Raw genomic sequence first — 13,308 nt, 5'->3', positions numbered from 1 at the left:
TATTTAATTATGGTTTAAGGGTTGGGGTTAAAGGTTTATGGTTTATGTTTTATGTTTTATGGTTTAGGGGATAGGGGTTATGATATAATGTTTATTATTTTGGGGTTTAGGGTTTATGATTTAAGATTTAAAGTTTGATGTCCATGGTTTAAGGGTTTAGGGTTTATGATATAATTTTTATTATTTTGGGTTTAGAGTTTTTGGTTTAGGGTTTATGGTTTAGAGTTTGTGGTTTTTTGTTTTATAGTTAGGGTCGTAGTACTGTTCATGGTTTTAAGGGTTAGGCTATTAAGGTTTAAGGGTTAGGGTTTTGGATAAAATAACAAAAAATCAAATTATTTTAGGGTTTAGTTAAGCAATAAGATTCCTTTTTAATTACTTTTATCCATTGTAATATATATATTTAGGGTTTAGGGTATAGGTTTATGGTTTATGGTTTATGGTTTGAGGTTTAAGGTTTAAGGTTTACTATTGGAAAATTGAAGCAACATTGGATTTTACTGAGAAAAATTTTGAAAGTAAAAACATAGAAAAATTCATGTCAAAAATAAAAAAATAAAATACTATTAATTAAAATAATTTTAAAGTTTTTTTTGGGTATATGATTGATTTTTTAAATTAATTTCTTATATAATTGTAAAGAAGATAATATTTATTTTAATATATTTAAATTATCAATATAATTTAAATTATTTAAGGGATAATGATAAAGTTTATATATATTAAAACAAAATAAGGGATTTTTAGCAGAGCAAAACGACTCTATTTTGTGTAAAGGAAAATGACTTTTTGCGGCGTTTTTAATAAAAATGCCACAAAAAGTCTTACACTAAACGACCCCGTTTTGTTACCCAAAATACCTTAGAATTTTTCCCAAAATCGGTTCCCCCCTTCCCCTCGAAATCCCAAAATTTGACATGAAATCTTTCTTTTTTCCTTCCTTTCTTTTTCCCAAAATCAGTTCCCTCCCCCTTCCCCAAAGAAATCCTAAAATTTCACCTGAAATCACTAGAAGCAATGGAGTTTATGTTACCTTCTCTACTTCACTTCTCTAATAGAAAAAGAAAAAACCCTAGCGACTACACTCTTCCTTCACTTTCTAAACTAACAGAAGAAAATAATCACGGAAATGGAGTTTTCTCAAGCCGACTTCGATCGCCTTTTAGTCGCCGAACACACTCGTAAAACCTCTGAAGTCAACTACGCCAAAGACCTTCTTGATGCTGATGTTCCTTCTTTATTTCTTTTCCTTTCATTTTTTTTTAAAATTTGTTTCTTTCTTTGCAATTACTTTCATCTATTAATTGATTTTAATAGTAATGAGGTTTTAATTCTTTTATTCTTATTTTCTTCTTTGGTTTGAGGTTTTTTAAAGAAATCGTTTTGCGTTTCTTATTATCTGTTAAAAATGATTGAAGAATTTAACCAAATGGGGAGAGGCTTTACTCGAATTAACTAACTTTCAGACTGTTTCAGATGCAAAGCAGATGATAAATGGAACTCTACAATGTTCTTGAGTTTATTCCTATTAGTAGTCATCCATTAACATATATACTTAAATTTGAAACAGTGTGGTATTTTGATAAAATTTGCTCACCAAGGATGATTCTAAAATGAAGTGAAATGAGGAAGTGTCATCCAATTCCAAGATTAGATAAGCATTGAAGAAAATCCAAATACCGTAGGAGACTGACGTGGAGGTTACTTGGTTAGCAACCTAGCCCAGTTGGAGGAGAAATGCCTCCAGACTAAAACAAAACTTAAATAAACACCTATTTCTATCATCTTCTCATTTATATTAATCTTCAAAACAACAACACCTCATTCATCATTAGTTGATTTCTTCATCATCTCATCTCTTTGTTTCAATTCAATCCTTACAGCCTTTTCTATATCTGCTAAGGTAAAAAAAGAAATCTTGAATTCTTCTTCTTTTGGTTTCTCAATATCAAATATGATTTGGGTTTCTTCTTCTTCTTCTTTACTGTCTTGAATTTATGATGATCGGATTCTTATTTCTTTTTTTTTTAACTTGGAATTAAAGTATATCTTAACTTGAATTTGAATTCTTGTCCTACTTTAAATTTTGTGGTTTTTGTCTACGTTAAGGTCTAAAAATAGGGTATTAGTTGACTTTACATCCTGATGGTTTTGTAGTGATATATCAACAGATATAACTAAAAGCAGCTTCAAGATTGAGCATGATTTTGGTATGTTACTGCTGATCATGTATTAGCTATTCTTTGGCTACTTTTCATTAATTTATGGATTTTTAATATCCAGAGAAAAAGTGTGCTGAGGTTGCCAGAATCAGGGGAAAATACCTTGATAGATTACTTACCCTAAGTTGTAGCTTTGAAACAATTATAGGTAGCTAATTTTGTAAGAAGATTTCTAGTTTGATTCTGCCTATGTCATAAAAACTTGAATTGATAGATGAAAAAATATTGAGTGAAGTGATAACCTATATTACATTTTGAAAAAAGAATGTATGTTTAATTGAAGGTAATATTATTGAAAGAGACAAATATAAACTTCAAATATAATATTAATAGTAAATTTGACAAGAAAAATATAAAAAAATCATAAAAACTTTGATTTTTAAGCCAAAAGAGGAAGGGAAAATGTTAAGTTGAAATTAGAAACCTGTTGATTGTTTACCGGGGGCTCTGAGCAGGAACTGTGTTTGTATTTTGCATTTCGTGTTTAAATGGTTTAAATTTTCATATAAATTACAAGAGAAATAATTTGTTTTTTTCACAAGGTACATCCACTATCTTGTTTTTAGCGTTAGTAACAATCGTGGTTGTTTTGAGACCTCATGATTAATTAAAACTAATAAGTAAAAAACCATCAATAATTGAGGTTTTTTATATGATAGACGATATTTTTTATGCTATTATATCATTCATAAAAGTTATTTTTTTCGATGTTAATTTTAGAGTTTAAACTTTGAAGTACAATAAATCTTATTACTACATTTAATTTATTAGTATTTATACAACCATTTGATAGAGAACATCTAATAAGCTCATGACTGATCTTGCACATGGCTTTCTAGAGATATTCTAAAGTTTTAGAAGGATCACTTGTCATCCTATTGAAGCCTCATTGAGGATGATCCTTAGATTGTTATAGCATCCACCATTTTGCATGAAATCATCACTCTTTAAGAGCTTGAAATTCCTAGATATAAACATAAATAAAACGATACAAATTTAATGTTGAAATTCAAGTCTCGTCAATATTTTTGTTTCACTTATTAAAAAAAGTTGTAGATTAAGTCTTCCGGTTTGAGATTAGCTAAGATGTAGTGGAGCTATCAGCTTTAGATATGTGGGAACTTGTTTCACGTTGTACTCATCATATGATATTTTGTTCGCAATGAATGAAGTAAAAAAATGTATAAAAACTGAGTAGTTTCAATGCATTTTCTTATTAATCTATATGAATGAACTCTGAACTTGCCATATAAAAGTTTGCACAAGTCTATTATTGTTTTGTGGGGAAAAAAGGTCAATAAAGAAATTTTTGAAGATCACTTGTTGGTTATTTTCTCCAAATTATATATAATATTACACTTAGGAATGCAAACCTTACTTCTGTGTGGTATATTTATGGATATCGGTTGTATATGTGTGTGTATCAAAGGTTAGTTTAGCTTTACAAAAATTGGCATGGTGATGATGCCTAACTCCACTACCCTCCCAAAGCAATAGGAAGATTAGCCCCAAGTTTGACGTATAGAACCCTTGTACTGGCCTTGCTTTATTGGTTGCCAATGAAGAAAAAGTTGGAATCCTAGTGCTATGCTTGCAAAAAATAAGTTTTCAATTATATTTTCTATCCAACATCCATTCTTTGGTCACAAAATGATTAAAATATATATGATTAAAATCATAGACTTCTTTTGATGTTTTTGTCTTATCAAATCTAGGATCTAAAAGCAAGAGAGAAGGAACATAAAGCAAAAGAGGCTAAACTAAATAAGCATGAACAGGTAATTTGTTGGTGGCTGTTTACACTCGAGTGAGGCTGGCCCTTGAATAACAAGTGTGGTGCTTTCGATTTATTTTTGCGGTATTCAATATCAATTGTGATAAGTTGTTCGTTTCACATTGTAGTTACAAATTATACATATTTCTAAAGTAATTTAAATACTGCTATCTTCGCACAAAAAAATTAAAACCATAGTTTTTGAATATGAATTTCCTATTCATATATCAGTTTAGTTTTTCAGTCTGAATGCTTGTAAAATATCTTTATGTTTTGTAGTCTTTTTATTATGAAAATACTAAAATTATGCAATGGCTTGATTCTTATATGTTCGGATGCAATATGTAACTGTGGTGTTTGTAAGGTGGTTTTGCTATTCATTTTGCTCTTAGATTAATTTGTCCTTATAGTAAATGAATGTTAACTTTATATTTTGTAGGAGTTGAGAAGGAAAGAGGATACAATAGCACGAGGTAGGTTCTTTTTTATTTTTTATCTTGATGAGTCCCGAGTTTATCCATTACCTGATGATTTTGACATGAGTTCTTGCCTTGTTCTTGACAGCTAGAATTGTAATAGAGGACAAAAATTGTTATGTGAGTTCAAGTTCAGGTTTTTCTGTTTTTTTTTGAAAAATCTTTCACCAATATAAAATGGAATGCTTAGAAGTTGGTTTTGGTTTGGTCTTATTCTTTTTCCATTTTTCTCTTGCTCTTCTTACATATAAGTCTTCAGTGAGTCTTTCAGTTAAAAATGTGATTGTATTGGCTTTAATGTTCATTTCTATTCACATCTTGAAAAACGTCTAAATTGTCAATTTGTTATTATGGCCAATGCTGACGTAAGTCTGTAATTTTATTTGGATGGAAGGTTTGGTTCTTTGTCTCACTTGGAATGTGGTAGTTGTTACTATAGCCTGGATCAAAGGAGAAGGTGGGTTTTCAAAGTTAGTATTGTGCTTAATCCCTCAAGTGGTTAATTTCTATTTTGACATCTTTATCATAGTGTAAGTTTATATTTTATTCTAGGTCCAACAGTTTGGTTTCTTGCCATTATATATTTCATATCTGGGGTCCCTGGTGGCTACGTAATGTGGTATCGCTCCCTCTATCGTGCTATGAGGTACTATTTTTGGGTTATTCCTTATTTGGTTTACAAGTAACTAAAAACTGTATTTGTCCAATTATTGCTTTGATTGTAGTACTTTGTGCTATTATTTCTACTGTCTTGATTCCAATGATTATAAATGTAAGCCATATGATTCTTTGGTCAACCATCAGCACCATATGTGATACTGCAAGGGATATTGACTTACTTTACAACTTGTTTTTCAGTTGTTTATTTTAAAATTTTATTCTGTACATTCTAGGGATACATGGGACATGGCTGCTGAAATTTGCCTTTCTCTGCTTCCATCGTTGGTTGAGGATCGTAATGCAGAGTTCCAGGTGTGTTTTTCTTCCAGAGTTAGAACTTACTTGAATGTAAATTAACGGTTAAGGATTTAATAGGAGTAATATAGGGATCTATGGATTTATTTAACGGTAAATTTTAAGCTTTTTTGGCTGCATAAGCCCTTGAATTTAAGCTAAAAGTGGAATTTATTATAATTTTATTGATTATTTTGAAAAATCTATAGCTAGGAAAAAAATGAGAAATAAAAATGTATAAATTATGTAAGTTCTTTGTGTAGCATTTTAAGAACTTCAAAGCTCACAGATGATTTGTTATACTTTATATGAGTTCATTGATTCTATGTTTTTGTAATTTTAGGTATGATCATGGGTGCAGCAACTTCAACTGACAAGTACTTGTGCAGGTTTGGAGCAGGTCAATCAAGAAGCTCTGCTTGAATTAAACTGACAAGTATTTGTAGTATGCTTGTAGTTGAAGTTTCCTATAGTGAACATCATGATGTTTATTCGGCATATGTTTCAAAGATTTTACTTTTTAGAAGAAAGTGTATTGTAGTCATTAGATTGGGTTTTCAAAGATGATTATGTTAACATTTTGATCAAACATTATGAAAAGTTCTCTTGTTAATGTATTTGAACTCAAAAACAATTTAAAATGTGTCCATTGTTAGGTTATTTAAAATTTGTATGATCATTTAAGGTAAGAATGTAAATGAGATGATTAAAAAGAAAGTTGAAATTGATATGGTCTTTAGTGGTGTTTTTGGGGAAAGCGTCGCTAAAGGTGATGTCTTTAGCGGCGTTTGAGGAGAAAGTGCCGTTAAAGATCATGTTCTTTAGCTGTGTTTTTGGGGAAAGCGCCGCTAAAGGTCATGTTGTTTAGCGGCGTTTCTGGGAAAAGCGCCACAAAAGGTCATGTTCTTTAGTGGCGTTTCTGGTAAAAGCGCCGCTAAAGGTCATGTTCTTTAGCGGCGTATAGTGGCACTTTTTGCGGCGCTTATAAAAACTCCGCAAATTGTTTTAGTGACGCTTATAAGCGCCGTTATAGGCCCAAAAAAATGCCACTAAAAACCAATTTTGCTGTAGTGATATATCAGTAAGCTCATACGAGCTATGGTGAGCCCGCAACAAATGCAGGAGCTCGACCAAATTGGTAATCCGAGTGACATGTCACTCATATCCTATGAATTCATATAGTTCAAATGGGGCTCGGTAACAAGTATAATATATATCAATAAGGCATTTGTTTTTCAAATATATCAATTACTCAATCAAAAATATTCATTTCAAATATTTTCAAATATATAGAAGTTTGATTCTAATTATACGAACTTACCTCGTATCTTCGGATAAAACTATCGGTTATTTGTCCACTTTTCGTTTTCCCCGATCTAGTTTTGGTATTTGCTTATCTTGATCTTAATTAATCCAAATTCGTGCCGAACCCTAATATCTCTTCTTTGGCTTCTTTTTCTTTTTTTAATCGGTTATGAAAAATAAAAATGATGATACTATGGCTTTTGTTTTATTAAATCTTTACTTATTTTTCATTTTACTAATTTAACCTTTATTTATACATTAAAACCATGCTTAATATATGTCCATACATGTCCATCTTAATTATACATGGTCTAATTTCATAATAAGGACCTTTAATAAATAAGCCATAGCCATTAGACACATTTAACTAATAGCATAGAAGTTTTACACTTTACGTGATTAAGTCCTTTTTACCGAATTAAGCATTTAAATAGTAAAATTTCTTTATGAAACTTTTACATAATAATTCTACCATACTATAAACCTTATTAAAATAATAAAATAAATATTTTGACTTTAGATTTGTGGTCCTCAAATCACTGTTCCGATTTGACTCAAAAACGGCCTGTTACAACTCCACAACATAATGGCGTGGAAAATAGAAGAAATTGAATGTTGTTAAACATGGTACTAGAACAACCCATTTTCAATGGTGTCAAAAATAGTGATTTTGATATCACAATTTCGACAAGTGAGTTAGTATTTTATTATTTATTTAATGATTATAAAGTTATTATAGTGTCATATTAAAATTTGGTTGGGAAATTTTAATATTTAGATAGTTAATTAAGTAAAAAGAACTAATTTGTAAAAGATATAAAAGTTAGTTTCTATTAGCTAAATGTGTTAAATGGTTATAGAAATGTGAATATATGGACTTAAATGGTAAATATACCAAATAGATAGTTGGTGGACAGTTACGGTCATCATTTCGTTAAATGTTGGATTATTTTTAGAAGGGTAAAAAGGTAATTTGATAAATAAAACTTAAACAAATTAAGCCAAAAAGAAGTCAAAATCTTCCTTGGGCCTCTATTGAAAATTTTAGATCAAAAACACCATTGAAGGAGCTTGATGTTCAGCTAGGCTAAATTCAATTGCATAGTATGAAATCTTAATCCATTTTTTAGTTATTTTTATGGTCTTGTGATCATTGTAGCTTAATCTAACTAACCTAGAGGTTAATTTGTAGAGTTGCTAAATGTTTTAGACTATTTCATTGATGAGTTTGAGGTATTTATGAAGTTCGATGATATACTGTTAAGCTTGGTTATTAAATATAACTATTTTGTAAAGTAGTTTTTAGTAATTTTGATGTTAAAGGACTAAATTGATTGAATGGTAAAACATCATGAAATTTTTGTGAAACCATGATAAAAATTGGTTATAGAGAGACCGTAGGAAATTTGACTAGCATGAGTTGTGCTTAAATATGGTTAATTTGTAAATTTTGGGTTTAGGGACTAGATTGCATAAAGGGTAAAATGTTGGGGTAATTTTAAATTGATAATAGAAGGGCCTATAAGTATAATTTTGATTATTTAAGTTGTTTGAATTGATTAATTGAATGAAAATTACTATTTAGATCAAGAAACAAAGCAATCAGACTCAAACCATGGAAAAGCTAAGTTAGCAGATTAGTCGTCTGCATTTTATTTGTAACCGTTTTTGTCTAGGTAAGTTTATATATTGATTAGGCTTATTAATTGATGTTTTGGGTGAAACGTTGATTAATATTTGTGTTATGTATAGCTTTAATGATTGTTAGACAAGAATTAGTGATTTGGATTAAATAATAATATTAGCTAAATTGAAGGTTATGATTGAAAATGGAAAAATTACATGGTTAAGTAATTGTGTGAATTAATGTGTAAATAATTACTTGATTTGGATATGATATGGCCCATTTGAACCTCGTGAGTGCTTAGGATACAAATGACATGTCTTTAGGGGTTATTATAGTTTTAGGTGCTAGTCTTGAATGTCCTACCGATGGTTGAGGTCCTACATTTGTTGCGGATTCTCCATAGCTCGTAAGAGAATTTACAGTTACAGCTCGTGTGAGCACTTTCCCGCATATCCAATTTTATTTCACTATGGTTTATCGGGTATAAAATGATATACAAATGAGTTATATGAAATTGCTATATGGAAATTTACTTATGACAGGGACATATATGAATTTCCTATATGGAATTAGGCATTTAACGAAATGTGATGTACAATATGAACATGAATTGAATAAATTGAGTTATATATATGTTATTTATAGGTGTTGCATGGAAAGGTGTGGTTAAAAGTTTTATATTTTTTATTTACTAACCTTGTAAGGTTATGTTGTGGATAAGAGACAAATGAGCTTACAAGTTATTGAATGAATTTATACATGAATTGTTTAAATAAATTCTATTTGGTAAGTTTCAGTTTATGTTATATACAAGCTTACTAAGTATTGATTGCTTACACCTATTGCATTTCATTCTTTGTAGATCATCGAAAGTCAAGGTCAGTTTGGATTTCAAGTTGGAGCATACACAATATTCATTCTTCAAATTGGTAGAAGTTTTGATCATTTTGAAGTTGGTTATAAATGGCATGTACTAGGAGGCCTTAAGTTCTTATGCTTATGATGATGTTGTTTATACCTTTGGTTAAGTTAGACTTGTAGTTGTATGTATATTTGGTATTATGACTCTTGTATGAATATAAGTGCTTTTGATCATTTGATGTATGCCTTATGGAAGTGGTATGAAATATGGTAAGATGGATGTGAATGAATTGGGTTAAATGGTATGTTTAATATGGTTGAAACATAGAAACATGTGATTTTTTAAATTTGAATTTAGCTTGATAGTTGAATTGTGGTGCCAATAAGAGCATATTGGTTAGGCACATAGGTTGAATGATTTTGGTATGTTTTAGGTATGTTAAATGTGTTTTGAACATATGAAAGTGGTTGGAATTAGTTTGGCTTGGTGCATAAGAAATGGTTGATAATGTGGCTTGTTTTGGAAGTTATTTTAGGTGCAGATGGCCTGGGACACAGAGTTCCGCATGGCCGTATGCCACACATGGCCATGTGGCATATTTAAGTTTTGGTGCAATATTTGTCCACACGGTCTCTGTGAGTTACACGGCATGGCTATAACGAACTATTTTTCAGTGAAATTTAGAACAGTGGTTTCAAGACAACAAATTCGACCCAAAGATAAGGTTTATTTTTATTTCATTATATGGTCCGTATTATAATAGGCATGTCGTGTGAAAATTTTGATACGAAAATTTTATTGATTTAAGTGTTTAATTACGAGAAGGACTAAATTGCATAAAATGAAAAAGTTGAATTCTAGTAGCAATAAGGGTTAAATAGCTATGGAATTCAAATCTAGAGGTCCTTATATGGTAATTAGACCATTAAAGAAGTATGTAGATTTTTCTTGGTGACTCATCCATGGAAATATAGAAAAAGGGCAAGGGCTAAATTGGAAATTGCAAAATACTTAATTAATTGAAAAGATGATAAAAGAAATCATCTTATTTTATGTCATTTTCAACCTAAAACACATGGAAACCTAGGTGAGAGAAAAGAAACTTCCAAGGCCTAATTGGTAAGTTTCCTTGTCTTGTTTTTAGTAATTTTAATATTTTTGGAATAGGGATACTCTAATCTATCCATTTGAGGCATTAATTTGAAAAGTTATCAAGGTATGAAAAATGGGTCGTGGATGTATATACTGGAAATTAAGAATTTATGGTAGAAAATGAAAGATTATTAATAGATAAACAACTTTTACAAAGTTATTTTTGATGAAAACATGATTTAGGGACTAAAATGTAAAGTTGTAAAATTTGATGGAAAATTTTGAATTTTTATGAGTTCATGTGCTGTAAATTTTGTAATGGGCCTTTGGTTAGGCTTGGAATAGGGAGTAATTTGCACAAGTTTCATTTTCCAAGCCTAGGGATGAAATCGAAATTAATGGAAAAGTTAGGGGCAAAATGGTAATTTTACCTAAGATGTAAATTTAGTCCATTTAAATATGAAATGTGTGAAATTGATGGTTAGATTCATTTATATAGATCTGGGCAACACTAATTCGAGGTTAGATCGAGGAAAAGAAAATATTTCGGATTAGTAGATTTTTAACTCGAACAAGTGTCGAGGTAAGTTTGTGTAACCTAATTGAGCATGTAAATATGTTTAATTAATGTTGTGATTGTATGGAATGTTATTATCATTTGATGTGAATTATTTGATTGCTATAAAGAAAAAATGACTGCATGCTTGAAATGATGAAAAAAGGGTAAGTCCCGATTGAATATTGAATTCCCATGATTATATGCGCTTTCCCTGAAACTAATAAGGTCCTACATTTGTTACGGTCAAGATTTAGCTCAAACGAGTAATCCCATCGACCTTGTTATGGAAGGATTTAGCTCGGACGGGTAATCACAATATAATACCTCTCGAGCATACGTTATGATTAGGGTTTAGCTTGGTTTGGTAATCCTAATTGAGCTCTTTTGAGCATGCGTTATATAAAGGATTTAGGCTGGACTGGTAATCCTATTATACGATATGTGGCTCGAGAGAGTGTTTTTTGGTTAAGTGCCCTAATGGGTACCATTGAATAAGAAATTCACGAATTATTGAATTGTACACTTCGAGTGTACTACTTGAGCCTCCATCAGAATTCAATGATTCAATGGGCATATAACTCTTGACATGGTATGAGAATTTTGAGATGAAAGATAATGTCTTGGAATAGTATTGCTGATGAGCTCATCTATGTTAATTGACTGATATGAAGATTTTTGTGACTAACATGTTTGATTGAATGTATGTGACTAGGCAATTTAGCCAAATGGATGGAAACATAACATTGTATACTTAGGTTTAATAAACAAGATTGGTAAGTTTAGTTTTCATTATACGAACTTACTAAGCATGTAATGCTTACTCCATTTATTTTTCCCTATTTTATAGTGCTCAGAAGCTCGTGAAGGTTGGAAGATCATTGGAGCATCGTCACACTATCAACTAGTCATTTTGGGTATACTTAGTAAAAAATCATTTTGGTATAATGGCATGTATAGGATAACTTGGTCAATAGTGGCTTGAAAATGATGTTTTGTAACTTTGCTATTGGAATGGCTAGTAATGGTTCATTTTGGTATTTCTAAGTAGGTTATTATGATATATATACACATGTGTTAAGTTGAGTATATGTGATCCAATGATGTTATGCCTAAGTTAACCCAAGGTAAGTAAACACATATACATGTAATGGTATGCCATGATGAATGATGCAATTGTCTAATTTGAATGCTTGGATTGGTTGGTATTGGATGTGTGTTTCAAGTGCAGGTCTTGGGTGAAATTTTGGGTGAGAAATGAAGCTAGAAATGACTTCATTTTGTCCACACGGGCAGAAAAACTGGCGTGTGTCTAGATCGTGTGTGACAAATTTTCTGGTAACATGGGCATGTGGCTAGGCCCTGTGTTCCCTGCACCTTAATTTTGAGAAACAGAATACTCAGAATTGAGCACACAGGCAGAGACACAGGCGTGTGTCTCAGCCGTGTGAAACCTGTACCGAATTTCGAATTGAATTAATTAACCACATGGGCTAGCACATGGGCATGTGGCATGGCCATGTGTACAAGTCAGTGATTTACACAGGTCAAACACGACCTGCAATACGGGCGTGCCCCAGGGTCACACAGGCATGTCTCCTAGACCACAATTCGTGTGAGCCCTGCACCTTGGAAAAATTTTGTAATTTCGCGAAAAATTCTTAGAGGTCCCGATTAAGTCTCGACTCAATTCTAATACTCGTATTGGACCTTAAGGGTCCAATTAAGGGACATTTTGAATGATCTCGATAGATGAATAGTAAATTATAAGAATTATCTATAAATGTTCTGAATGTTTTGGTAATACTCTGAAACCCTATTTCGATGACGGATACGGATTAGGGGTGTTATAGTGGCGACACGACTGTGTGACCCTACTTTCAAATTGTATATGGTTTGAGAACACGGGCGTGTGGAGTAGCCACATGACCTTGCTTAGGGCCATATGAACCGGTTTTCTTCACACAGCCATGTGACCCCTCTTTACACTTTTACTCAAAATTTTGTAAAGGTTTGAATTTAATGTAGGATTGATCTCGATTTGTTTTAATTGTTCCATAAACTCAATTTAAGGCCTGTTCTTATGTATATGCTATGAATATTAATTGATTATGAATATTTGAAATTTAAATTTAATTTCGAATAGCATTAGACTGTTATTGAATTTGTTAACTGTCATAATAATTTGTAACCCTAATCCAGCGACAGAGATGGGTTAAGGGTGTTACAAGTGCGTTCAATGTTAAGTTATTCGGAGCTACCAATCTCTTTTTAGGGATACATTCTATAAACAACTTGATATATTCTGAATAATGTGTCAACTAAGGTAGTATCAAAAACCTCATAAGAATTGTGGCATGACTTGAAGCTAAATATTAATTATTTTAGGATTTGGGGAAGTTTGACCCACGTATTGGATAAAGATATAGGAAGTTGAATT

At 31.3% G+C, this 13,308-nt stretch overlaps 1 protein-coding gene across 1 annotated transcript; it reads left to right on the top strand.

The window, feature by feature from the left end:
• The first annotated feature begins 799 nt into the window (after nt 1–799).
• On the top strand, nt 800–6,039 carry LOC107895816 (secretory carrier-associated membrane protein 1-like). Its single transcript, XM_041079283.1, has 7 exons — nt 800–2,210; nt 3,938–4,000; nt 4,436–4,469; nt 4,867–4,929; nt 5,025–5,118; nt 5,366–5,444; nt 5,770–6,039. Exons 1-7 carry the CDS (start codon nt 2,202–2,204, stop codon nt 5,773–5,775), a joined length of 348 nt encoding a protein of 115 aa, XP_040935217.1. The 5' UTR covers nt 800–2,201; the 3' UTR covers nt 5,776–6,039.
• Nucleotides 6,040–13,308: the final 7,269 nt, after the last annotated feature.

Source organism: Gossypium hirsutum, chromosome A10, assembly GCF_007990345.1.
Source record: "Gossypium hirsutum isolate 1008001.06 chromosome A10, Gossypium_hirsutum_v2.1, whole genome shotgun sequence".
Classification (NCBI taxonomy): domain Eukaryota; kingdom Viridiplantae; phylum Streptophyta; class Magnoliopsida; order Malvales; family Malvaceae; genus Gossypium; species Gossypium hirsutum.
This window is presented reverse-complemented; position numbering and strand designations above follow the sequence as displayed.

Bases quoted from the DNA above. Each gene is read 5' to 3' on its own strand.
- LOC107895816 (XM_041079283.1), top strand. The intron at 4,001-4,435 runs GTAATTTGTTGG...TATATTTTGTAG, and splicing joins AACTAAATAAGCATGAACAG to GAGTTGAGAAGGAAAGAGGA. The intron at 4,470-4,866 runs GTAGGTTCTTTT...TTTGGATGGAAG, and splicing joins AGAGGATACAATAGCACGAG to GTTTGGTTCTTTGTCTCACT.